The following is a 24,395-nucleotide window of genomic DNA, read 5'->3' as shown; positions in this document are numbered from 1 at the left end:
GGAAAAGTCCCTTCTTTAGTGGGAGACGTGTTTCTTATTCCCTCTGGGCAGGGTTTGCCCAGAAGCGGTGTGAAACGTCGAAACCCAAGGCGCCCCTGTAGGACAGCCACTCCAGCTCCAAGGCCCGCAGGCCACATGCCCAATCTCCTGTTAGACCCAATGAGGGCAAGTTCTTTCATATGCCCACCGTTCACGTTTCCCACGAAGTCTGTACTCGGTATCTGCACGCCAACGGAAAAGTGAAAAGCCTGCGTTCAAAGTGTTTAGAACCCCTGAAAAACAATGACTGTAGGAAGTCCCTGGGTAGCTAGAATAGCAGCACCCTAGGACCAACCTGATCAGTGTGGTTTTCCTTTATCTACATCCGAGCTACACTTATTTTAAATGTCTTTATTGATTTCAGAGAGGGAGAGGAGAGAGAAACATCAATGATGCATCATTGATCAGCTGCCTCCTACACACCTCCTACTGGGAATCTAACAGGGCATGTACCCTGACCAGAATTGGGATCTCCTGGATCATAGGTCGATGCTCAACCGCTGAGCCACGCCCACCAGGTTAGTATTTAATGTTTTAGTTCATTTATATTTTATTTATATTTTTACTTACTTTACCATAAAAGGTTTTGATATGCTACTCATGTTTTCTAATACACATTAAAATAAATAGCTTGCTTTTTTTTTTAAGTGTTCATCCTTGAGATCTGCAGGATCTCCAGCCTGTGTGACCACACTTGGGAAAATGCTTCAGTTGGGTGTGGGAGAGAACCCTGGGGTTCAAGCTTCTCCATTGGCTGGGTGACCTGAATCTCCTTCTGCTACTCTTCCTGGAACCTCTCAGGACTGTACTGAGAATTGCAGGCATGTACAGCTTGGCAAGTAACCCTGTCTCAGTAAATGCAGTTCCTTCTCTCCATGAGACAGCTGCACTGTGGTCAGACCATTTGTGGTGTGTGTGCAGGGGGTGTCAGAACCTCAGACCAAAGAGAGGCAGGGTCTTGGGTGTCTCATTCTGGAGACCTGGGGAAGGAGAGTTCAGCTTGGCAACCACACATACCCTGTTGCCAGTGGGAGAGGACAGAGTCCCATCCTCAGCTGCCCACCTGTGGAGACCTGCCCATCCTCCCCATCCTACCTGACCCTGGGCTGTCCACAGCTTCGCCCCTCTACCACAGGACAAAGGGCTATCTTCAAAGAGGAGAAAAGAACTGAGATAAGGGGGGGAGGGAGGCTTCCTGTACCCAGGTTTACCCAAGTGGGAGGCCGAAGCCTTCCTCCCAGTCCTGGTTTAGTCCTACCCCACAGGAGTGTATACCTACAGATAGGTGCCAGGGGTCATGAGAAAAGAACTAGATTATAAGGAGAGCTGGAGGAGAGGGGTAAAGGACTCCTGTTTCTGTAGACAAGTCACTTCCCCTCTCAGGGCCTCCCTTCCCCATGTAGTAAATGGAACAATGAGTCATTTACTCAACAAGTACTTATTGAGTACAGACCATGTGCTGGACACAGCAGGGAGTAAGACAGTAAAGGTCTCTGCTCTCATGAAACATTCTGGATGGGGCGACAGACAATAAACAAACAAGTGAACAAGAAAACTTCTTAAATGCTGTAATGAAAATAAACAAGGCGCCTGGCGAGTGTGGTTGAGCGCTGTCCTGTGCACCAAGAGGTACCCAATTCGACTCCAGTCAGGCCACATATCTGGGTTTCAGGCTCGATCCCCAGTAGGGGGTTGCAGGAGGCAGCAGATCAATGTGTCTATCTCTCTCTCCCTCCCCCTTCCTCTCTCTCTAAAATCAATAAAAACATATATATACAAGAAAAACTACGAAAACATCAAAAGATCTCTCTCCTTCACTCTATTTCTTAAAAAAAAAAAAAAGCAAGGCAATCAGACAGAATGTTGAAGTAAATGAGAGCCAAGTGCCTTTCCAGGCCACTGTTCTACTTCCGAGGTCATTTGCCAGTACTGTACCTAAAAGAGACCACAGAACTCTCCCTGAGGTGGCTGGTAGGAGTCTTTGCTCTGACTCTCACTCCAGGGCTGCCATTAATATCCTAAACTAGAAGAAATGTTTCCAATCCTCTGCCCCCAGCCCTGAAATCCTGGTCCCAGGCCCAATCCTAGCCCCACCCATTGGCCAAGAATTGGCCTCACCCAGATTGTAGGCCCAGGCCCACTATGCAGATTGCTCAGAGTAGAAGGCATTTTACACAAATTTCAATTGATCAGTAGAAGATTTGGAAAAAAAAAATCCTGGTTGTTTTTAAAATATCACTGTAAGTCTATGCATTTGTCAAAACTCAGCAAATGTATGCTTAAGATCTGAGCACTGTATATATAGATTTTGTCTGGGGGGGAAACAAATTGCAAACAAATGAACTTTAGCTAATGAAATGCATTATGAAACATTTAGAAGTGTACTAATGACTGCAACTTACTTTGAAATGCATTAAAAATAAGACATTCGTAAGATGGATAAAAGGATGGATAGATGGATAGATATATGATAAATATTTTAAAATGTTAATGGTAGAATCCAGGGGGTGGGTGTACAGGTATTCACTGTAAAATTCTTTCAACTTAGTGCATGTTTGAAAGTTTTCGTGATAAAATGTTGGGGGGGGGGATCAGTGTTTAATTTTACAAAAGGTACACATGGCTGCCTTCAATTTTCAAACAACTCTCCCCGTGAACAATTCTAGTGCTTCCCTACATGCATACACTTTTTTGAAGTTGTAATCACTTTGTATATTATCATTATTCTCACATATTTCTAGACCTTCATGTGTTCAATGTTTAATGTTTGGATATGACTATGAGTAAATATGCTGCATGTTACTTTGGGGACATAGGCTTTTTATTGTGTACATTCTAAAAGCACTGCCCAGGGCCCCCCTTTCAGAGGGTGGACTGGGTTATGTGGTACCAACTTCTTTTCATCGAGAACTAGGAAAGCTGGAGAAAACATTTTAAAAAGTTACTAAAGAGCTACCAGGGAGGTGAAGAATTGTGGGTGAAGAATTATGGGGCCAAGACTAGAGAGGAAAAAAGCTCAGAATGATGATCCATTCCTTTCCCTGGAGGTGTCTGCTGATTCTGAGAGAGAAATCTGCTAGGCTGTGCCAGATGGTGATTCCAAAAACTGGCCACATTTCCAGTTCTGCATTCTTCTAGAATCTTGCTACTCCCCTATCAAGAGGTAGAGTCAATTTCCCTTAGAAATTGGGTGGTGTAGGCCTATGTGACTGCCTGGACAAAGAATGTGGCAGCTGTGACTCCCAAAGCTAGGTTAGGGAAGGCAGTACAGCTTTGCCTGGCTTTCTTGGGATGCTGCCCTTGGGATCCTGGTGCTATGTTGTGAGGTATGTGTTCATACCTCACATGTTGTAGGTTGTATGTGTTCTGACAGCCCCAGCTAAGATTCCAGTCAGAAACCAGCTTCCACTGCCAGACTGTGAGTTACCAAGCCTTCAGATGATTCTAGCCTTCAGCTATCAAGTCACCTTCAACCTTTGAGTCTTCCAGCTGTTGACCCAGGCACTGTAGAACAGACAAACCATCCCTGTCTTACCCTGTCCAAATTCCTGACCCATGTATTAAGTGGTAAGCATAAGAAATGGTTGTTTTACAGTTTGACTTATATCCCCTGGGAGGATTTCCACAAACTAACATTTACAAATCAGGTGGGGGAAGAAAAAGAAAAATATTACTAGGCCTCTCTCACTCTTTTTCAGCAGCTGGAAGCTTTGGTGAGGCCTGCCCTCTCTCTGGGTTTTGGTTTCCTCCTTTGTCTCCCTTCTAGACGAAGGGGTAACAAGAGAAAAAATGCCCTCAGTGTTAGGTTAGGGCACTGGGACGTGAAGCCAAGGTGTCTAGGAGTACAAACTGAAGGCTAGAGATAGGGTGACTAGAGGGCCAAAAAGGTGCTCCTACTGACTGGGGATGAAACCTCCATTCGGGGCAGGGTGGAGCCAGGGTCCCCAGAGCGTAGTCCTCCCTCAGCGGAACTGCCAAGAGAATTCCATCTTTTCTCTTCAGCCCAGAGACCACTCAGGAAGTGCTCACCACTGTTCAGTGGGCAAGGTTTCCAAAGGCTCCTCCTCCAGCCCCTGCAATCTGCTGTCCACATGTCTCTCATTAGTCCTCCAATTCTCACTGCGGTGCACATCCAGGCCTTGCTCAGGTTCCCCTGCTCACAAAGGGCCTAATTGCAGTTCAAGCTCTGAATCATCCCTCCTCTCTTACCACAACATCCAAAGAGAAGCTCTAAGATTCCCAAATGTCCAACATGGTTTCAAATCCATTTTGCCACATATTTGCTGTTACCAAACCTCCCCAGACCTCAAATTCCTCTTCTATAAAATGGGGTTATGTTACTTATCTCTCCTTTTTAAATTAAAAAAAAACATATCTTTATTGATTTCAGAGAGAGGAAGGGAGAGAGAGAGTTGAAACATCAATGATAAGAGAGTGGTCACTGATCAGCTGCCTCCTGCACGCCCCCTACTGGGGATCGAGCCCGCAACCCGGGCATGTGCCCTGACCGGGAGTCGAACTGTGATCTCCTGGATCCTAGGTCGATGCTCAACCACTGAGCCATGCCCGGCCAGGCTTAATTTTTAATTTAATTTTATTTTCAAACTATAAGAGAATATTTATTTATAAAATCACAAAGGGAGAAGTAATTCATAAAAGAAATGGGCTTAGGAAACAAGTTATAGAGGCAAAGGGAGGGCCTTTGTTACTTCTCTCACAGGGCTGTTACATGGAATAAATGAAATAATGGTCAAGTGTTTTGTATGGTTCTTGTGTAAGTGTGTACAATGCTTTTCAGTATGGTTCTTGATGAGTTGTTGCTTAAGTTTTGTGCCATCTCTCCCCATAATCTTTCTAGGGGCTGGGAGTTTGAGAGGGCTTTCCCTGGTAACCATACAGAGGGGCAGGTATCTTATAAATGTACCTGGAGAAGCTCCTTTTCCAGACCCAACACAAACATGGAGTTTTGCTGAGGTGTCTATATGGTTCTGCCTCTAGCCTGCTTTTGCTTAGCTGGGACTGCATAAGACAAGCACTCTAAAATGTTCCAACTTTATTTACAACCAGATTCCTGGCTCCTTTCACACCCAGCTCCTCAGCTTAACTCTGGGGGAGGAGCTGAATGAGCAGACACTTCTGCCAAGCCCAGGACTCAAGGAGACATGCAGGGTAGGCCCCTCACTTCTTCTGGGCTTGTGTCCTGGCCCGTTGAATCTTGTCTGCCGTGGGCCCATCTGTAGCTCCAGTGCAGTGGGACAATACAAGGCTCAGCTCTGCCTCATTCCGGCGCTCAATGGCCACATCTGCAGCCTGAGCCACATCTCTGTGGTTTGAGCAGGAGGGAAGATGGTGTTGGGCTGACCAAGGACACAAACCATGCCCCTTATCAGTCCACTGGCTCAGCCACCTAGCACCCACAGGGCTCTCAGCCAGCGTACCCAACGAGAAGCAAGGCCTTGACCTTCTGTTCGGGACCCACACGAGAGGCGTATTTCTTGGCCTCATATTTGTTATGTTGCTTCATGCAGATCTCCACAAAGGGCTTAGAGAAGAAGGGGATGGAGAGAGAAGATAAGACAGAGCCCTCTTGTCATCTCTCTTATGAAAAAAAGCCCACTGGACACATCTTTCCTGTATAATTTATATACCCTTCAATATCGATAATTCCCCCACTCCTGCCCCAACACACACCTGCAACAGGTGTGATCTCAACATTCTCAGGGCAGAAACAACCTAAACCAAAGACCTGTTAGAGCCTTGAGACCAATTATTTCCATGCATCCACTCCACCATCTATTGCTACCCTCTTACAGCAGGCATTTCCTGTCCTCTCAGGGCCTGTGCTTTCTCTCATGGCTGCTCCACCTACCCACCACACCTCTGAACTGCCTGCCACAGAAAACAAATCCCCTAAATATACTCCACTGCCTGGCAGATGTGCTTTCCCTGTCCCCCTCCCTCTCCTCCCTCCACTCAAAGAGGACTTTTACTTGACATCTGCAGGCTGACTTGGGCCCATTCTCTCATGTACTTGGCCCATGAACACGTGTACAGAGGAAGCACCCACTAATTATTTTGGCTAGCTGAATACATGCATCAATAGGTCATCAGCCTATCTCTAGGCCTGGTCCTCTCCCCAGGACTACCCTCCCTGGTGGGAGGTAGAGGGAGGGCCCCTGCCTCACCAGGTAGCCAATGGGTGATTTCTTGCTCTTAGAAAACTTCTCTAGCTCTTCCCAGTCTTCCAGATCTGCCAGCGCAGTCAACTTCAGCCACCAGAGCCTGTAGGGAAGTTAGGCTTGGAGGTGCTGCTGGAGGGGGAGGGATCCCAGGACCTACTCACAGCCTGAGCCTACCTCTTATCAGGGATGCGAAAGTCACGTGCCAGCTGCTCTGCACGCTTGTTGTGGCCACTGAGAATGAGGGTGGTGACTGTGTCATGTAGAGACAGGTCTAGGAACTGACCCCCCAGCTCATCTTCTAGGCGTCTCTGTAGCCGTAGGAGCCGCATTTGATCCTCTGTGGCCTAGGGACAGGAATAAGGCAGGATGGGGATGACAGGGAAAGGAGAGAAGACTGGGAGAGGAAGCAAGGAGGTTCTTAGAAAAGAGAAGACCAAACCTTGGCTGCAAACTCATTCTTGGCCTTGTAGAAGGCGTCGGCTGCTGTCTGCAGAGCTGCGACCCGCCCTTCGATACGCTGTAAGAGCAAGAAGGGAAGCCTGAGCTCATAGCTCAAGGGACCTCAGCCCTCCCCACCCAGGCTATAGTTTTCTCCCTGATCCCTGTGCCAAGGGTCACCAGGGCCAGCCTTACCCGTTGGGTGAACCAATCTGGTGTCCCTAGTGGGAAGGCTAGCTCCTCTGGGACCAACACTTATCCTGACCTCATGTCTTCTCACTCTCCCTCAACAGTGAGAACCAGATTGGGTGTGTACCAAATATGAGGCCTAGATGCCCGGTGAAGTAACCAGACCAACAGCCCAGCCCACAGGCCCCACCCACTCTGTGGGCCTCAGACCTCCTCTGCAGCGTAGCTAGCTCGGATGTGGAAGCTGCCCAGCTCCTGGTGGTTGTCATCCTGATTGTAAAGGTCCTTCAGCGTCTCTAGCTCCTGATGCTTACAGAACTGGAGTCAAGGTAGGCAATCAGTCAGTAAGGACAACTCAGGGGCTCAGGAAGCTCCAGTCCTACTGCAGCCCACTACACATACCTGTCGGTACAAGCTGAGGGCCATCGGCTGGTTCCGAAGGGTCATGAAAAAATCTCCTCGGTTCAGCTCGTTCTTCAGGTGCAGCAATACGGTGAATACTATGGGACAATAGGTAGGATGAAGACTCCAGCCCGCCCCCTTGCTCAGCCCAGGGGCCCTGGCCTTGGCCTCACCCAAACCTTGCTCACCCAAGTCCGTGTCCCCACTCTCGATGGCCTTGTTCAGGGCCAGTTTGCTCCTCTTCATTTTTAGAAGAAGAGGTACCTGCTCCCCAGAGCGTGGTTCATACTCCAGCAGCTATGGGGTGGGGAGGAAGACACAGAAAAAATGAGCTGGCCTGGGGACCTCAACTGCCCATGTCAGAGTGTCTGGAAAGGGCTAGGCACCCACACCTTGATGGCCAGCTCTGTGCGACCACAGCCATAGGCCCGTGCAGCAATGTCAGAGTAGGAGACACCAGGTGTGTCCCCCAGCTTCTGATTAATGGCCCGAGCAACATCCTCGTCGGACACGTCCTTCTGTTGTACCTGCAGAGTGAAGGAGTGTCATATATACCTGGATCTCACCCCTAACCCCACCAGCCTTCGATCAGGACTTCAGCCCTACACATCCTATTTCCTACATCTCACCAGGGTCTGAAAGTGCCTAAATGCTCCTGGACCCTGTCCTATATCCTCACCTTGTAGCAGGCCCAGTGGGCCAGGATCCTGCTGACACCCTGCACTTCAGGAAGGCGCAGGTACTCGCATATCTGGATGGCCAGGGGGTAAAGCCTCCGTAACACAAGCCTGGCAGGCAAGGGGTAACGGGTACAGGGGTGAGGTGGGTTAGAAAGAGAGGGCAGAGTGGTCACTGTCTATAACTTTGGACTCCCAGATCCCAAAGAAATGGGTCAGGAGCACTGACCACAAGAAACCACCAGGGGCTGTAATGCCTGCCCACTTAGAGCCCTCCTCCCACACCCTTGGGCATGCTGTACCTGTCTAACAGCACCTGGATGGTGAGCTGCTTGTATCTGCATTTTACTTGGTTAAGGATCCAATTGGTGAATAAGTATTATTTGCCAAGGACCTTCAGACAGCATCTCTAAGCTCCTTTCCCTTCCCCTGCCACCCCTGGCTGTGAACACCCTTCTAATATACTTGGGGATACTGGCTATAGGTGAGGGGGATCCCAATGTGATAGTCCCGAATGGCATTCAGCACACGCAGGTCCTGACACATGCGCACGAAGCTGTCAGGTGGAAATCTATCGAGGAAACACTTTCCGAAGGAGGCAGCCTGAAAAGAGCCAGAGGGCAACAGAGGAGAGCTCCCCTCACTGCCAGCCCAACCCCGCCCAGTGCCCCTCCCACCAGCCATGTAGCCCAAGCCAACCCTGAGCAGGCTCTTCTGCATGTCTGGCCGGTGCTCATGTCCCGCAGCCTCAATGCACTGCTGCACGGCCTGGGTCAGTTGCCCCAGCTCCTGGATCTCCCGCAGGTACTCATCCGCCTTCTGGCTCTCTTTCTGGGGAAAGGGGGGATGCCAGGGACACAGCATCATGAAGGAGAATACCCACACATCTGGCCCCCAGTCCCTCTGGGATGTGATTCAAATGAGCAGCAGAGGCTGGAACCCAAACCACCTCAGCCCACTCAGTCCACCCTAGGTGTTCACATATTCCTCACAATTTCCTGTGAGAGGCCCTGAGACCTCTTGATAGTAGCCCTGACTTGTGGCTGGGCTGGGGATAGTGGGGGCTCCCTGCCCCTCCCTAACACCACATGGAGGACCCCATGTCACTAAGGTCCTCCTGAGCTGGCCCTCTCCAGCCCAGCCTAGTGTCCTGCCTGTACCCCTCTCTTCATAGGTGGTACCTGGCTGTGTCCACCCATATCCAGGCAGGGGCAGGGGCAGGGGCAGGGGCAGGGGCAGGGGCAGGGGCAGGGGCAGGGGCAGGGGCAGGGGCAGGGGCAGGGGCAGGGGGCAGGGCCGATCAGGGGAAGGGGATAGAGAGCATCTTGGGGCCTGGGGAGAAGCCCAGGGCTTTACCTCATATTCCTTCTGGGCCTCTAACAGCAGTGCTCCAGGGGCCATTGAGGCAATTTTGAAGATCTCCTCACTGGCCACTGGGGAAGGGAGATGGTGAGTGGGGGAGGGGGCAGAGAACTCTCAGCTCTGCCTCAATGCCTCAATGCCCTGATCCTGCTCTGGGGCACCAGCCCACAGCAGCTGCAGTGCCAAAGTGCCCCTGTCCCAGGTTCCCTTACATGGTGCCCTTGTAAAGGCCTCACCTGGAACCTCATGCAGGAATTCATGGGTGCTGCGCGAGAAGATGCGGACCCCATCCAGCTCAGGTACCAGGTAGGAGTCCTCATCCAGCACAAACCTCAGTTTGGTTAAGGTTCGTAAGAACATCCAAAGATGGGATGGGGCAAGTGACCCCTTTCCCCTCTCCTCTCCCACCCCCACAGGTAGCCCTCCAAGGATACTGGATGCTTTCAGGTGCATCACCCACCACCATCAGCCGCTTCTCCCAGGCCACCACAACAGCCCTTTCCTTGCTGCGAGGACGGCTGCACCTGTGTACAGCACCACACAAACATGTAGGAGACATGGACGGGACGCAAGGCCCACAGCCAGGTCTCTCATATTGCTGCTTACATCACTTTGCCTTGGCACAGCCCTGAGCATGCCTCCTGCTCCCACTCCCCTTCCTCTGATTGGCCTGTCTGCTTTCATTTTACCCTGTACTGTCAGCTCCTGGGTGTATCTGAGGCCCACAGTGGGGCAGGGATTTCCCTCAAGTGTGCACTGGCAGAGAAGATATGATGAAAGCTCCCCTTGGTTTGGCCAGTAGACAGGATGAATCAAGGTGTCCCAAGAAACAAGGCTACTTCCACCCCAAACCCCAGCACAAGACTCCCATCCTCACCAGACCATCTGTTTCGGGGGGGCCCGGATGTTGCAGTTGAACTCACACAGCTTTTCCTGAAAGGATGCAGGGAAATGTCATGGTCCTGTCCCAGCACTCAGGTTAAAAAGCCCCTTCTCTACCCTAAACAGATCTCCCCTGGACAAGGCAAAGTGCCCCTGTGTTATCTCAGGATCAAACCTTGAGTGAAGCTGTCCCCATCCAGATATAGCCCGTGTCTGTGAAGAGTGCCAGGTGTCGGTAGGTAAAAGAGACCGCCATCTGCAGGAAGCTGCTCACTCCTGGGGCCAGGCCAGGGGGCGTCTGGGGCAGGGCCGGGAGACACCAGAGACACTAACTTCTCAGTGCTTCCCCACAGCCTTCCCCACCCCTCCATTTCACAGGCCCTCACCACTGTGGAACAGGCTGCATGGTCTAAGAGGTAAAGATCGGGTCCCACAGCCAGAAGAATGTGTGCCACTCGGTCCTGGCACAGTGTAGTCCAGCACGAGGGTGCATTCTGCAAACCTGGGGTCAGGGAAGAGGAAAACCTCAGGATGACCAGAGCCCACAGACTCTGCCTCTGTGGATCCCACAGTCTGGAAGCACATCTATAGGCACTGAATGATTATCTCAGGGGTGTCAGTACTCACCTGGCACTTCTGGCATTCGGCGGAGTTTGAGGTCACCCACATTGGCACTGAGGGTGAAGCGGTGGGCCCCTGTGAGGATGGCCACTCCAGAACCAAATTCGGTATGGAAGATCCGGGCATCTAGAACCCGATTCTGGAGCACCTCCTGGGGAAAGGGGCAAGTGGAGAGGGGCCTTAAAAAAGCCACAGGGTCACAGACTCCATCCCTTTTTCCCAACTTCCTGTGGCCCCTACATTGCCCATACTGAAGTGTCTCCGGAAGTCACCATGAAGCCCGTAAACCAGTACTACACCATCTTCCTGCACGCAGAGGAGCTCCTCTTCAGCTGACCAGCCCAGGGATACCACTGGCCCACTCTTCCACTGTAGAGAGTAAGTTCATGAGACTGTCTTGGGACACAGAAGCCCTGCCCAGTCCCCAGCCCCAGGGCAGGCCGCAGGTGCTCACCAGCAGACTGGCCAGAGGCATGCCAGACGCAGAGTAGATCTCAAGTACCGGCCGTACACTTGCAGCCTTCTCCTTCTTCCAGGGGTTCCTCAGCAGCGCTGCAGTTTGAAAAGAGACCTCCTGTCCTAGCTCCCTAAGCCCAGCGCATATAAAGCAGCCTCATGAAGTAGCTCCTCATGCCCACCATATGAAGCAGGCCTCATGAGAACCAGAATTAAAAGCATCTCAATAGGGGTTTGAGAGGGGGGTGCGGAAGGGTGCCATATGCCAACAAGAACAATCCAACAATAGGACTCCTAGGAGTCAAGGACCATGAGTTCACCCCAAGGTCCCAGAGCATGCTGTGGCAGGGAGTGTCTTACCAATGGGGCCCCCGTAGGGTGCAGCGGCCACCAGGCAGTCCCTGAGTTCCTCCTTCAGGTCCCAGTCCATGCTGTACAGCTCATATTTCCTGCTCACACAGAGATGAACAGAGGTTAGCCTCCTTCTGCCCATGCATCCAGATGAAGTGAGCCCCAGAGGAACCCCTAAAACCTCTATTTGTTCTCCACAGGAAACTTGAGGAGGCCCCTCCAGGGGTGGGGAAGGAGGGTGATAACTAGAAACAGCTATATGCATGCTTAGGTGCAGCAGGCAAGGAAACAAGAGCTGTTGGCAGGGAAGGATGTGGTTCTTGGGGTAAGTATGCAAGGATGGCAGGAGTTTCTGGGACAGGCAGGCTGTGTGGCCAATATCCAGGGCAAAAACTGAGGTAGGACTAGGGTGGGGTGGCTGGTTTGAGCCTATATTAGCAGGAAATAAAACCCTCTCAGAGAGTCAGTCAGGGTAGAAGGCCTTTCTTCTGTTTGTTTTTTTAGAATAGTTTATTGACTTTTAGAGAGAGAGGAAGGAAGAGGGAGAGATAGAGAAACATCAATATGGGTGTATAACATCAATCAGCTGCCTCCTGCGCTCCCCCTACCGGGGATGGAGCCCAAAATCAGGGCATGTGCCCTTGACAGGGAATCCAACTGGCAACCTCCTGGTGCACAGGAGGATGTCCAACCAACTGAGCCACCTTAGCCAGGGCTATTTCTGGTTCTTAACACTGAATCAGGTAGTGGGCTTTATACCCAGGGGTCCAGCTCAACACTAGTTAATAAAAAACTCAGTTTTAGAGGTACCAAGTTAACAGTGCATGAAAGAAATCCAAGAGGAGCTCTTCAGTGAGTCCAGAGCTGAGAAGAGTCCTGGTTTAGAGATGTCAATCTTGTGAATGCTTGGCTTATGACAGGTAACTGAAATCACACGCTGGCACAAGATGACTGCAATCTGAGATGTGTGAGGAGAGAGTGTGTGCTGCATGAAAAGACAAAGTAGGAGGGGAGAAGGGGACAGGAAGGAGTAGGCACTATTCCAGGGTATCAAGAATAAAACGGTGGTTAAGGAGACTGTTTTAGCTGGTGTCATTTCAGGAGCCTTCCCATTAAAGATCAGAAAGATGCTCACCATTACCTTCTTTCTATTTGACATTCTTCTTGGGGTTCTAGCCAAAATTATTTAAGAAAACACACACAGAGCCCTGGCCGGTTTGGCTCTGTAGTTAGAGTGTTGGCCTGTGGATTGAAGGGTCTCAGGTTCAATTCCAGAGAAGGGCATGTACCTGGGCTGCAGGTTTGATCCCCGGCCTGGTCAGGGTGAGTGTGGGAGGCAACCAATTGATATGTCCCTCTCACATTGATGTTTCTCTCTGTCTCTCCACCTCCCTTCCATTCTCTAAAAAAATCAATGGAAAAAATGTCCTTGGGTGAGGATTAACAACAACAACAACAAAAGAAAAAACACACACACAGAGGTTTCTATTTTGGAAAAGGAATGAGATTACTACTACTTACAAATAATGTGATTGTCTACTTAGAAAATCCAAACCAGTCTATGGAACAATGAATGAAAGAGCTCAGTTGAATGAGCAACAGAAATCAATATATTTTCTATACCAATTAATTGTCTATATACTATAGCAAGAACCAATTAGAAATATAACTTTAAAAAGATCCTGATCATGACAGCAACAAAACTATAAGGTACCCAAAAATAGACATAACAAAAATTTTTACAAAATCAAATCAAAGTTTACTCAAGGATATAGAAGACATAGAAAAATATTCCAGCCCGGCCGGGCATGGCTCAGCAGTGAGCATTGACCTAGGATTCAGGCGAATCACAGTTCAACTCCCAGTCAGGGCACATGCCCGGGTTGCGGGCTCGATCCCCAGTTGGGGGGCATGCAGGGGGCAGCCGATCAATGACTCTCATCATTGATGCTTCTCTCTCTCTCCCTCTCCTTTCCTCTCTCTGAAATCAATAAAGATATATTTAAAAAGAAAAAATAAAGAAAAATATTCCAAAATGATCTATAAGTGCACAAGAATTCCAATAAAAATCACTCTCAATTTTTTGGGGGGAAGGGAAGCACAAACTGACTCTACAGTTTGTCTGGAGGGGAAAAGATCATCAGAAAGAGAATACCGGAAGATATATAAGAACATCTGAAAATATGAGAACATGCACATCAGATATCAAGTATACTACATAAAACTCAAGTTAATCAAAACTGTTGTTTTGGGCCTGGCCAGCATGGCTCAGCGGTTGAGCATCGACCTATGATCCAGGAGACTGCAGTTTGATTAGTGGTTCGATTCCTGGTCAGGGCACATGCCCACGTTGTGGGCTCGATCCCCGGTGGGGGTCGTGCAGGAGGCAGCCAATCAATGACTCTCATGACTGATGTTTCTATCCTCTCTCTCCCTTTCCCTCCCTCTCTCTGAAATCAATAAAGACATATTAAAAACAACCCCCTCCCCCCCCAAACCTGTTGTTTTGGCACACGAGTAAAAAAATAGATTAATGGAAGAGAACAGAATCAAAAAAAAGACCTGGGAATTGAACATGTAATAAAGATGGCATTTCAAATGGGTGCAAATTGATACTTAAAATAAGACAATGGCTCATATGGAAAAAATCACAATAAACACTATTTCATTACTTAATTTCTACAATAAAATATTTTCCAAATGGAATTCAAAATTTAAATGTTAAAAAAAATAAGGCCACAAGAGAAAAAGATCATGGATATTTTAAGTCTCAAAGTAGAAACAATTTCTAAGCATGATATAAAACTCAGAAGCGTCATTGAAAAAGACCAACAAATGAAAACTAAGAACTTCTGTATACTTCTACATAAAAGGCGGTAAAACCAACGCATATTTATACTTGCTTCCATTTGAAAAAAGAAACTTTTGCAAGATTTACGAGAATCTAGTAACAGTGGTTACTTGTAGGTGAGGGGTAGAATCAGTTGAATAAGAGCAGGGATTGAGACTTTGAGTTTTTAAACAGTAACACTTACTTAGTTTTTAAGTAAGTTTTTTTATTTAATGATGCTTTTAGAGAGGAAGGGAGAGAAAGAAACATCGATTTGTTGTTCCACTCATTTATGTATTCATTGGCTGATTTTATATGTGTGTGTGTGTGTGTGTGTGTGTGTACATATATTAATCCTCACCCAAGGAGTGAGGATATTTGTTCCATTGATTTTTAGAGAGTGGAAGGGAGGGGGGAGGGGAAGGGGGCACAGAGAAAGAGAGAGAAGCATCAATGTGAGAGACTCATCGACTGGTTGCCTCCTGCAAGCACCCCAACCAGGAGAGGGGCTCGAACTTGCAACCCAGGTACAGGCTCCTGACCAGAATCAAACCCAAGACACTCCTGTGCACAGGCCAAGGCTCTAACCACAGGGCCATTGGCTGATTCTTGTATGTGCCCTGACCAGGGATTGAGCTCACAACCTTGGTGTATGGGGCTGATGCTCTATCCAACTGAGCTACTTGGCAGGGCCAATAGTTATTTGTTGAAATAATTAACATTAAAACACTTTAATGGCTGGCCGGTGTTGCTTAGTGGTTGAGCGTCGAGCTATGAACCAGGAGGTAACAGTTCAATTCCTGGTCAGGGTATATACCCGTTTCAGGCTCGATCCTCAGTATGGGGCGTGCAGGAGGCAGTCGGTCATCATTGATGTTTCTGTCTCTCCCTCTCCCTTCTTCTCTCTGAAATCAATAAAAACATTAAAAAAAACACACAAAAAACCTCCCACTTTTATACATTTAAAAATTCACTAAAAAAAAAGCAGGAAGACAAACTATGAAGAGGGAAAAATGTTTGTGACAAATGTGAAAAAGAGGTATTTTCTTAAAAATACAAAAGGCTCTCCTGCTAGTTTAGCCCCAGGCCAATAGAACCTCAGCTTTGACTGGGCCTAAACTCAAGTAGCTTAACAAGGCCATGTAATTACTCTTGTTTTGCTAGAAAATACATCAGCTAAAAGAAACAAAAATACAAAAGACTCTAATTAATATTTATTTTTTTTTACTGAATTTATTGGGATGACATTAATAAAATTACACAGGTTTCAGGTATACAATTTTACAACACATCATCTGTATGTAGTATTATATTCACCATGCCAAGTCAAGTTTCCTTCTATCACCATTTATCACCTAATTAATTTTTAAAAATGAAAATAAAACTAAAGGAAAGATAGTCAAAGGCCACATCAGACAACTTTACATGAAAATATTTTAAAAACATAAAAATCTTGAGAAAATATAATCTAATATTTTTATAATGTGAACTATGGAAGAGCCTTTTAGAGCAAGACACAAAACTCAGACAATATCAAGGAAATGATTTCATTACATAAAATAGCTATTCAACTTTTAAATTGTGCACCTTCTGACTTAGCAGTTTCCTTCCAAGAGTCTAACTCAGAAAACTACTTGCACAAATGCACAAAAGTATGAATTCACTGCAACATTTTAAAAATAGTTTCAGAAGATGTCCACCAAAACAGGACTGGTTAAATAAACTATGATATGCCCATTCTGGGCAATACCATGTGGCCATTAATAAGGTGACTCTGGCCCCAGCAGGTGTTGCTCAGTGCTTAGAGCACTGGCCTGCCCACCAGAGGGTCTCAGGTTTGATTCCCGGTCAAAGGCATGTACCTGGGTTACAGGTTCGATCACCGGCCCTGGTCGGCCCTGGACAGAGCACTTGCAGGAGGCAACCAATCATGTGTCTTTCACATCAATATTTCTCTTTCTCTCTTCTTCTCTCCCCTTCCCCCTTCCACTCCTAAAAAGCAATGGAAAAAATATCCTTAGGTAAGGATTAACGAAAACAAAACAAAAAACAAAAGGTGGCTCTGTGTATACTGACATGAAATTATCTCTAAGACATATTGTTAAATAAAAAAATGTAAGCTGCAGCTCAGTATGAACCATATGAACTCATTTATGTAATAAAAAACTGAGCACATACTTTTGACAAGCATATTTACATATAATCACAGGAATGTATATAAATACATAGAGAAAATGCTCAGAGGCCTCCACACTAAGCCAGAGAGTGGTTGGTGGGTGATGAGCAGGGGAGGGAGGTAGGGGGACTTCCAATTTGTAGGCTACATATTGTTGTATTATTTCAATTTTTATAGCCCCATATGCATTTTTGACATTTTGTTACTAAAATTATGGGTAAAAATCTGATGGGAAAATAGAGATTCACACAGACCTAGCATGCCAGTTATCAATTCATTGCCACTCAGTTCCAAATTCATCCTTCAATATGTGTTGTGTTTAAGGGACAGCATCACTTTAAACATTTTTCCTTCACAATGAGAATGATGTTAAGCTTTCTCAGTAGAGGGTGCAGGAGGGATGCTGAATGAGGAAGGGGCTCTCCTGCTGCTTCCTGCAGAGCTTAGCCAGCAGCTAGGGTATGAGGACATCGGGTGGTGACCTGCCCCCGCCATGCAACAACCTAGAAGGCTTGCCCAGACTGGTGATCACCTTCCAACAGCTCCCTGTACAGACACCCCATTCCAGGTCTCCTGCACACACCAGGCTTTACTTCCTCTGCATGCCAAGATACCTGGCCACTGGCTGCCCTGGCTGCCCACTTGAGTGTTTCCACTGACCCCCTCTGCACACCCATGCTCCCAGCTACTGGTTGTGGCTCACCTTACAGACACTGTGTGCTCCAAGCTGCCTGCCAGCACCAGCTACCCTACTCCCCTTGCACACCCACAGCCCTGACCACCAGCTGTAGCTCACCTGTGCTCCCCTAACCCCTGAACCCCAGAGGGTTGCTTCTTGCTTTCCCAAGAACTGTGGACCAGCTAGGGGTAGGCAAAGCAGTGAACTTCTCTGCCATCTAGTAGTCTGCAACTATACAGGGTGAGGCAAAAGTAGGTTTGCAGTCGTGAGTACAGAAAACAGAATTTATTCCTGTATCATTACTTATTATTGTATTATTTTCCATATGAATGACTGTAAAACTACCTTTTTTTTTTATCCTCACCCCAGGATATTTTTTCCATTGCTTCTTAGGGAGAAAAAAAGAGAGAGAGAAACATCAATGTGAGAGAGACACACTGATTGGTTGCCTCCTGCACACGCCCCTACCATGGCCAGGAATCGAGCCTGCAACCGAGGTACGTGCCCTTGACCAGAATTGAAACCAAGACCCTTCAGTCTGCGGGCCGACACTCTAACCACTGAACCAAACCAGGTAGGCAACTGTAAACCTACTTTTGCCCTACCCTGTATTTTCTCCAAGGAGGTCTGAACCCCAGCCTGAGGAAAGGGACCCCCCTTCTAAATTTCTCATTCCTTGGGTACTCTCTCTAGGCTACCGTATAACATTTTCTTATATTTTTACTGTTTTATCACAGTTTAATAATTATTTATATTTATTAAACTTTCCCAGTTTGTCTCTTGACTGGCCCAGGCTGATTACAGACTTGGCTCTGAGAGTGGTCCCAAGAGACAGACCCCTAAAGATGGGATTTGAGGATTAGTTTGGTCATGTGCTTAAAGCTTGGGTACAGTGCTGAGCTCCCTGCCAATGGGAAACTGATGTTAGTAATCCATTACATGCAGTGACATCACAATTAATCAAGACTGCAGTTTTCTGTAGTGAAATGCCAAGTCAAACATGTGCTTTGGGAGTAACTTCTGGGCTTGACTGTATGGCAGTAATGATGATTATAAGGGCTGTGGTGTGGATGGATTATTTTGAGTGCACTTGAACATTTACAAAGAGAAAATGACTAGCTTGGGTCGGTTAACTTTCAGCTCAAGTCATAGTCTGAGCAGAAAGTGTCTAGAATAGCCCTAAAAGAATCTTGTATTTATTGCAGCCACACAGCTGCTACTGCTGAAAATCAAAAGCAAAATTTAATTATGTGGGTTGTTAAATTATAACCAGTTGAATTCACCAACATGACATTTCTCATGTGAAATTTAGGGCACTGATCAGGAAAGAAAGGAATCCTGAAAACTAGAAGGAAGATACCTGGTTAGACCCAGATGAGACAATCCTGAACCCCCAATTAATTCTGAGCTTTCCTTACCAGTAGAAGTAGCTTGCACTCATATGTCTGAGGAGACTTACCTTCCTCTGCTTGAAAACCTTGTGATTACCTCAACTGGGGAAGAAGTCTTGGGAGCCTCCCTCCCCAAGGCTACCCTAGCTAACACTACTGCTCCATGGTTAACCCGTCAACAGCAGAGACCAATACATGGTCCCAATATGGGACCATTCCCAGGGGGACCAAACTGCAAGTTGATTACACTGGTCCTCTTCCATCATGAAGGGGGCAATGATTCGTCCTCACTGGAATACAGACACATTATGGATGTGGATTTTTCTTCCCTACCTATAATGCCTTTGCCAGCACCCACCATCTGTGGAATTACAGAATGCCTTATCTAATGGTGTGACATTCTGCAAAGCATTACATCTAATCAAGGACCTCATTTCACAAAAAAGAAAGTGCAGCAGTGGGCTCAAGTCCATGGAATCAATTAGTCTTACCATATATCCCATTACCCAGAAGAGGCTGGCCTAAACTCACTGACAACTCAGTTATAGCACCAACTGGGAGACAGTATCCTAAAAGGATGGAGCTCTATTTTACAGGATGCAGCTTGTGCTTTGCATCAGAGACTATTACATGGTGTTGTTTCCTCCAGAGTCAGAATACCTGGGACCCAGAATCAAGGGGTAGAAGTGAGAGTAGCTCTTATTATTACACCTAATGACTCTTACAAAAATATTGCTTCCAGTTCAGGTAACTTTGAGATCTATTGGTTAGGTGAGGTTAGTCTCCACAGGGAGAATGTTTCCACCATGAGATACAGTAACAGATTCACTGAACTGGAATACTGAGGGCCATCTTGCCACTTTGGGCTCCTTATGCCACCTAACCAACAGGCATAAGAAAATGGGGTTCATTTACTGGCTAAAGTGACTATCCTGATTACCAAGGGGAAATTGAGTTGCTGCTACATAATGGAGGCAAGAAGGACTATGTCTAATACCCAGGGGGTCCTCTGAGGCACCTTTTAGTACTTCTGTACCTAACTGTAAATGTTAATGAAAAACCTCAGCAACCAAAAGAGCAGAATGACCGAGAAATGAAGGTTTGGGTCACTCCATTATGTAAGGAGCCCAGAGCAGTGGAGGTTCTGGTTGAGGACAATTGAAGGAAGCCATAGATATCAACTACAATCTGATGACCAATTACAGAAATGAAGACTATAGTCACTTTGCATATTTTCTTCATGCTTGTTACATGTGTGTGTTTATATGTATACACTAGCCATTATCTTCTCTCTCCTTCTCATTTTTATTTATACACAAATAACTGCAGGTTAACTTTACAATTTAACTTTTGGGTAACAGAATGAATATTCAATGGGACTGAAGGAGAAATTAATAGAGTGATAGATATGACTGTTAAGACTATATGTCTTCTCAATTTGGGAAAGAATATTTACTTGTAAGAAGGATAGTGGTAGCTTCTTAAGCAGAAATATAGACTTGTTTTGTTGTTATAAGGGAGTTCAAAAGTGTGCAGAGGGTGCATATGGAGATGAGTAATCAAAGTGTAGACTGTGCCAGTTATCAATTTATTGTCTGTCAACTCCAAATTCACCCTTCAATATGTGCTCCACAGTGAGCTAGATGTTAGCCTTTCTCAGTAGAGGGCAGTGTAGGAACACTGCACAAGGAAGGGGCTCTCTGGCTATTTCCAGCAGCAAGGTCAGTCAGCACCGCAGGTATGAGGACACCTGGTGATGCTCTGCCCAACATGCACCCACAACACACAATCCCTTGATGACCTCACAGGCTTGGCCTAGACTGGTGTCCATCTTCCTGTGGCTCTCTCCACACAGACACTGCATGCTCCAGGTCTCCCACTCACATTGGTGCTTCTAACCCCTGTGCAAACCCATGAACCAGGCCACCAGCTATGGCTGATCTGTGCCCCATTTGTGCCCAGGAGGGCTGCTTCCTGCTTGCCCAGTAACTGTGGACCAGCTCTGGCCCAGGCAAACCAGCAAACTTCACCACCCAGTAGGCTGCAACTATACCTTTTCCATCAAGGTTGGAACATCAGCTTGAGGAGGATACCCCCACTCCCTTCTAAGTTTGTCCATCCTTTCTCCTCAGCCCTATAGGACAGAGTTTTATTTTATTTTATAGTTACTTTGTCACAGTGTAAGAGTTGTTTATATGAAACTTCACCTATTTCATCACTATATGGTCTCTGTCTCGTGATTAAACTCATACTGATGGAACCAGTGCAGCATCCCAATGAAGGATGTGGACATCACCATCCTAACCCCCTTGTTAATGTCCCTCATAGCAGACAACACAATGTAATGGTGACTCCAGATGTGATGCAGCACAAGCACCATGTCATTGCCTACAAAGCATTTCTGCCAAAAATGTTCAACCAGAATCTAATCACATCTTTAGATCTAACAGTTACAGGAAATACAGGCTATGACATAGAAAAAAGTTAAAAGGCTCCACAAGGAAGCAATGGGACAAATTCAGAAAATCACTTGGTCTCTTTTCTTAAAATTTAATTTTTAGTTATTGATTTGAGCGAGAGAGGGAGAGAGAAAGAGAAACATTGATTTGTTTCAGTCACAAAAGAGCAAATACTGTGTGATTCCACTTATATGACCTATCTAGAGTAGTCAAACATACACACACCTGCAAATACAATCACATCAATCCTTTCATTAAGACCCTTTATTTAGGCTTCCTACTATTCTTCAAATAAAGGTGGCCTATAAGGCCCTGCAGGGTGTGGCCCCTAAGAGAAAGGCATTAACCTCATCTCGTCTGCCCCCATCCCTGCCTTTGGCACTCCAGCCACTTTGGCTCTCTTTATTCAGGTCACTGAGAGTGCCCCAGTCTCTCCTGCCTCAGGACCTTTGTATATGCTATTCCCTATCCCACTCCCTGCACCAATGTCTAATTATCCCCTGGATGAGTTCTGGTTTCCTTCAGAAAGCCTTCTTTACTTTTAACTCACCAGGCTGTTATATGCTGTCTTAGGACACTATACCTCTTCTCTACAGTGATTATTATCAAACAAATACTGGGTCATCAGTGCTTATCAACAGTCTCCCGGGCTGGCTGTAAGTTCTATGAGAACAGACAGGGTCCATGTCTTCTTATTGGTTGATATACATTCAGCCTGGCAAAGGTTTGAGCAAAATTAATTAATAAGGTTATCCCAAATTGGGTTTTTAGGATAAAAAACAGCTAAAATTCTGAAGCCCGATAAGAACTGGTCACCATTCACTCTCCTTGACTTCCCCAATTAGTTAGTTTTCCAGAACACTACCTCCAATGAAAAAGAATCCTGTCCTGTAGATAGGACTCAAAATGCACTGTCTGCCACCTGTTTATCATCCATTCACTTTACTTGACCATGTATTAAGTCCTGGCATAAGGCTATACATAAATACAAATAACACCAAGTATCTGCACTTAAAACATTTCCGCTCTAGTAGAAAAGCGAGGACATGCTATTTTATTTTCCTGTTAAAAACCAACAAACCTAGGCTTTATTTAGCACAGGCTCTAGAATAAAGCTGAGTTTAAATCCTCACTCCACTACTTACTAGCTGTGAACCTCATCACCTAACCTCTCTGCACCTCAGTTTCCTCATCAGTAAGATGGGTTTAATAATGGTCCCTACTTTGTGGGGTTGTGAGACTTAAGTTAATACAGGTAAAGTACTTAGCAAAGTGTGAAGTATACAGATAGGCACAACACCTGTTAGCAAAAATAACACATGCTCCACAGCAAGGCTTAGACTTCTACTCTTTTCTGGCACTACAGCAACAAAAGTAAATATAAGTAGGGGAACTATGCAGGTTAACACATTCATTTAAAACTTTATTGGTGTATCAACAAAGCTAAAACTTCATATCATAAACAGGAGTTCTGTAGTAATGAGGTCATCAGTTTTAGTACTCTCGTTTAATAAGCTTGTGAAGGCAACATGTATTTATAAAAGTAATACAAGTCAGTATTTTCAAAAGTGTACGCTGTGTTGTATACACTAAGTTACATGCCAAATGACATCCCTTTTCCACAAAAACAGTTAATATCATTCTTATTTCCTAGTGACTTTACTGATTTTGACTAAACTTTTGCAATTTTTTTTCCACAGTGTATAAACATATTTATGAGAGGTAAGAATTAGAAATAGCCCTAGCTGGTTTGGCTCAGTGGTTAGAGGGTCAGCCTGTGGACTGAAGGGTTCCAGGCTCAATTCCAGCCCAGGGCACGTGCGCCTCGGTTGCAGGCTAGATCCAGGGGGCTCGTGCAGGAGACAACCAATGGATGTCTCTCTCACATAGATGTTTCTCTCTCTCTCCCCCTTCCACTCTCTTTGAAAAGCAATGGAAAAAATATCCTCAGGTATGGATTAAAAAAGAAAAATCAGAAATAAACAACAAATACAATAGAGCTCTAAAAATTGCCACAAGGCATTTGTCCCTCTTAAGGGCAAAATGGTGTCTTCTATTGAAATAAGACCCCAATGAGATGTCTTTGTGATCTTTAGTTGCAATAAAAATAAAGTGTTTTTTAAAAACTTTATTGGGCAACTGCTTACTACATAGCAGGCACTGTTCTAAATATGCACTGGAGAGAATGAAATGCAAGAAATACACTGTCAGCCCTCAAGGAACTTGGCTTAGCATAAGAAACCTACCATACAAACCTACTGTGCCATACATAACAGACCCTGGCGCTGGGCCCAAAGGAAAGGCAGCTGTCTCTACTGTGTTGGATCAGGGAAGATTTCAGAAAGGACCCTTGAACTAAATCCTAAAGGATGAGCAAGAATATCCAGATAAATAATGAAGGAAATGGCAGTACCCACAGAAGGAACTGCAGGCTGGTGCAAACACAGGGAGCCATGAAACACTGTGGTATATTGGGGTCCTGTTCTGTGTAACTGAACACAAAATTTGGGTACAAGAGGGGCAAATGAAGTTGCAGAGATAAACAGGAGCTGACTCATATATCAAACAGGAGTAGTTTGTACCAGGGTAATGATGTAATCAGTTTACACTTTAGAAAAATTAGTTTACGGCTCTACGAATCCCATGGGAGGGCTGCCCTAGCTGGGGGTGCTCACTCGTGCAGCCCCTGGGCTCACTGGCGACTCGTCCCCCTTCGCCCAGGCTAGGTCAGCACTGCTACCCCGCCCGCCGTGCGACCCTGCCCCGCTCCGAGACCCGCACATCCGGGCAGGAGACCGGGCACTCGTGTCACCAGTGGGCGGCCTCCTTCAACATGATGTGAGCATCATTCCGGAGGCTGACAGACCTAGGCTTCCGCGTCCGGCTCTGCCCCTACTTGTGTGGCCATTACGTTTGCCTCAGTTTCCGTAGGTTAAGCGGCAGACGCCGGGGGGCAGAGCCGGCGAGGGGCGGACCCCAGCGCCCAGAGTGACGGGGTGGCGCGTTGCCGGCTCCGCCCCGAGACTGGAGCCGGCGGGAGAGCGGGGTAAGCCAGGCCGTGGGCGGAAGGGCGGGGCGGCTCACCGGTAAAAGGCAGAGTCCCCGAGCGGGTTCCAGTTCGCGGTGTAGCAGTCCATGGCTGGGGCAGGGAGCTGCTGGGCAGCGCTGAAGGGACACCCTCCTAGCGCGGGCTCCAGGCCGGCACTTCCGCTTCCGCCCTCCTGGATCACGTGGTGAGCCGCCGCCGCTGCCATCGGCGCT

The 24,395-nt window shown here is 46.9% G+C and overlaps 1 protein-coding gene across 1 annotated transcript; it reads right to left on the bottom strand.

Moving 5' to 3' along the window:
* Nucleotides 1-5,077: 5,077 nt before the first annotated feature.
* Nucleotides 5,078-24,388, bottom strand: VPS16 (VPS16 core subunit of CORVET and HOPS complexes; the record flags this gene model as incomplete). The annotated part of the gene is made up of 24 exons (XM_081150277.1): nt 5,078-5,362; nt 5,478-5,581; nt 6,225-6,321; nt 6,396-6,565; nt 6,661-6,738; nt 7,059-7,166; nt 7,251-7,348; nt 7,439-7,547; nt 7,643-7,777; nt 7,930-8,038; nt 8,230-8,265; nt 8,403-8,530; nt 8,627-8,758; nt 9,284-9,360; nt 9,526-9,620; nt 9,724-9,813; nt 10,167-10,222; nt 10,347-10,469; nt 10,558-10,673; nt 10,799-10,943; nt 11,033-11,161; nt 11,247-11,344; nt 11,609-11,697; nt 24,219-24,388. The coding sequence occupies 24 exons, from the start codon at nt 24,386-24,388 to the stop codon at nt 5,218-5,220; spliced, it is 2,637 nt and encodes an 878-aa protein (XP_081006403.1). The 3' UTR covers nt 5,078-5,217.
* Nucleotides 24,389-24,395: the final 7 nt, after the last annotated feature.

This window comes from Miniopterus schreibersii, assembly GCF_964146895.1.
Source record: "Miniopterus schreibersii genome assembly, chromosome: 10".
Classification (NCBI taxonomy): Eukaryota; Metazoa; Chordata; class Mammalia; order Chiroptera; family Miniopteridae; genus Miniopterus; species Miniopterus schreibersii.
The sequence above is the reverse complement of the archived record's forward strand: the minus strand, read 5'-3'. Positions and strand labels throughout refer to the sequence as shown.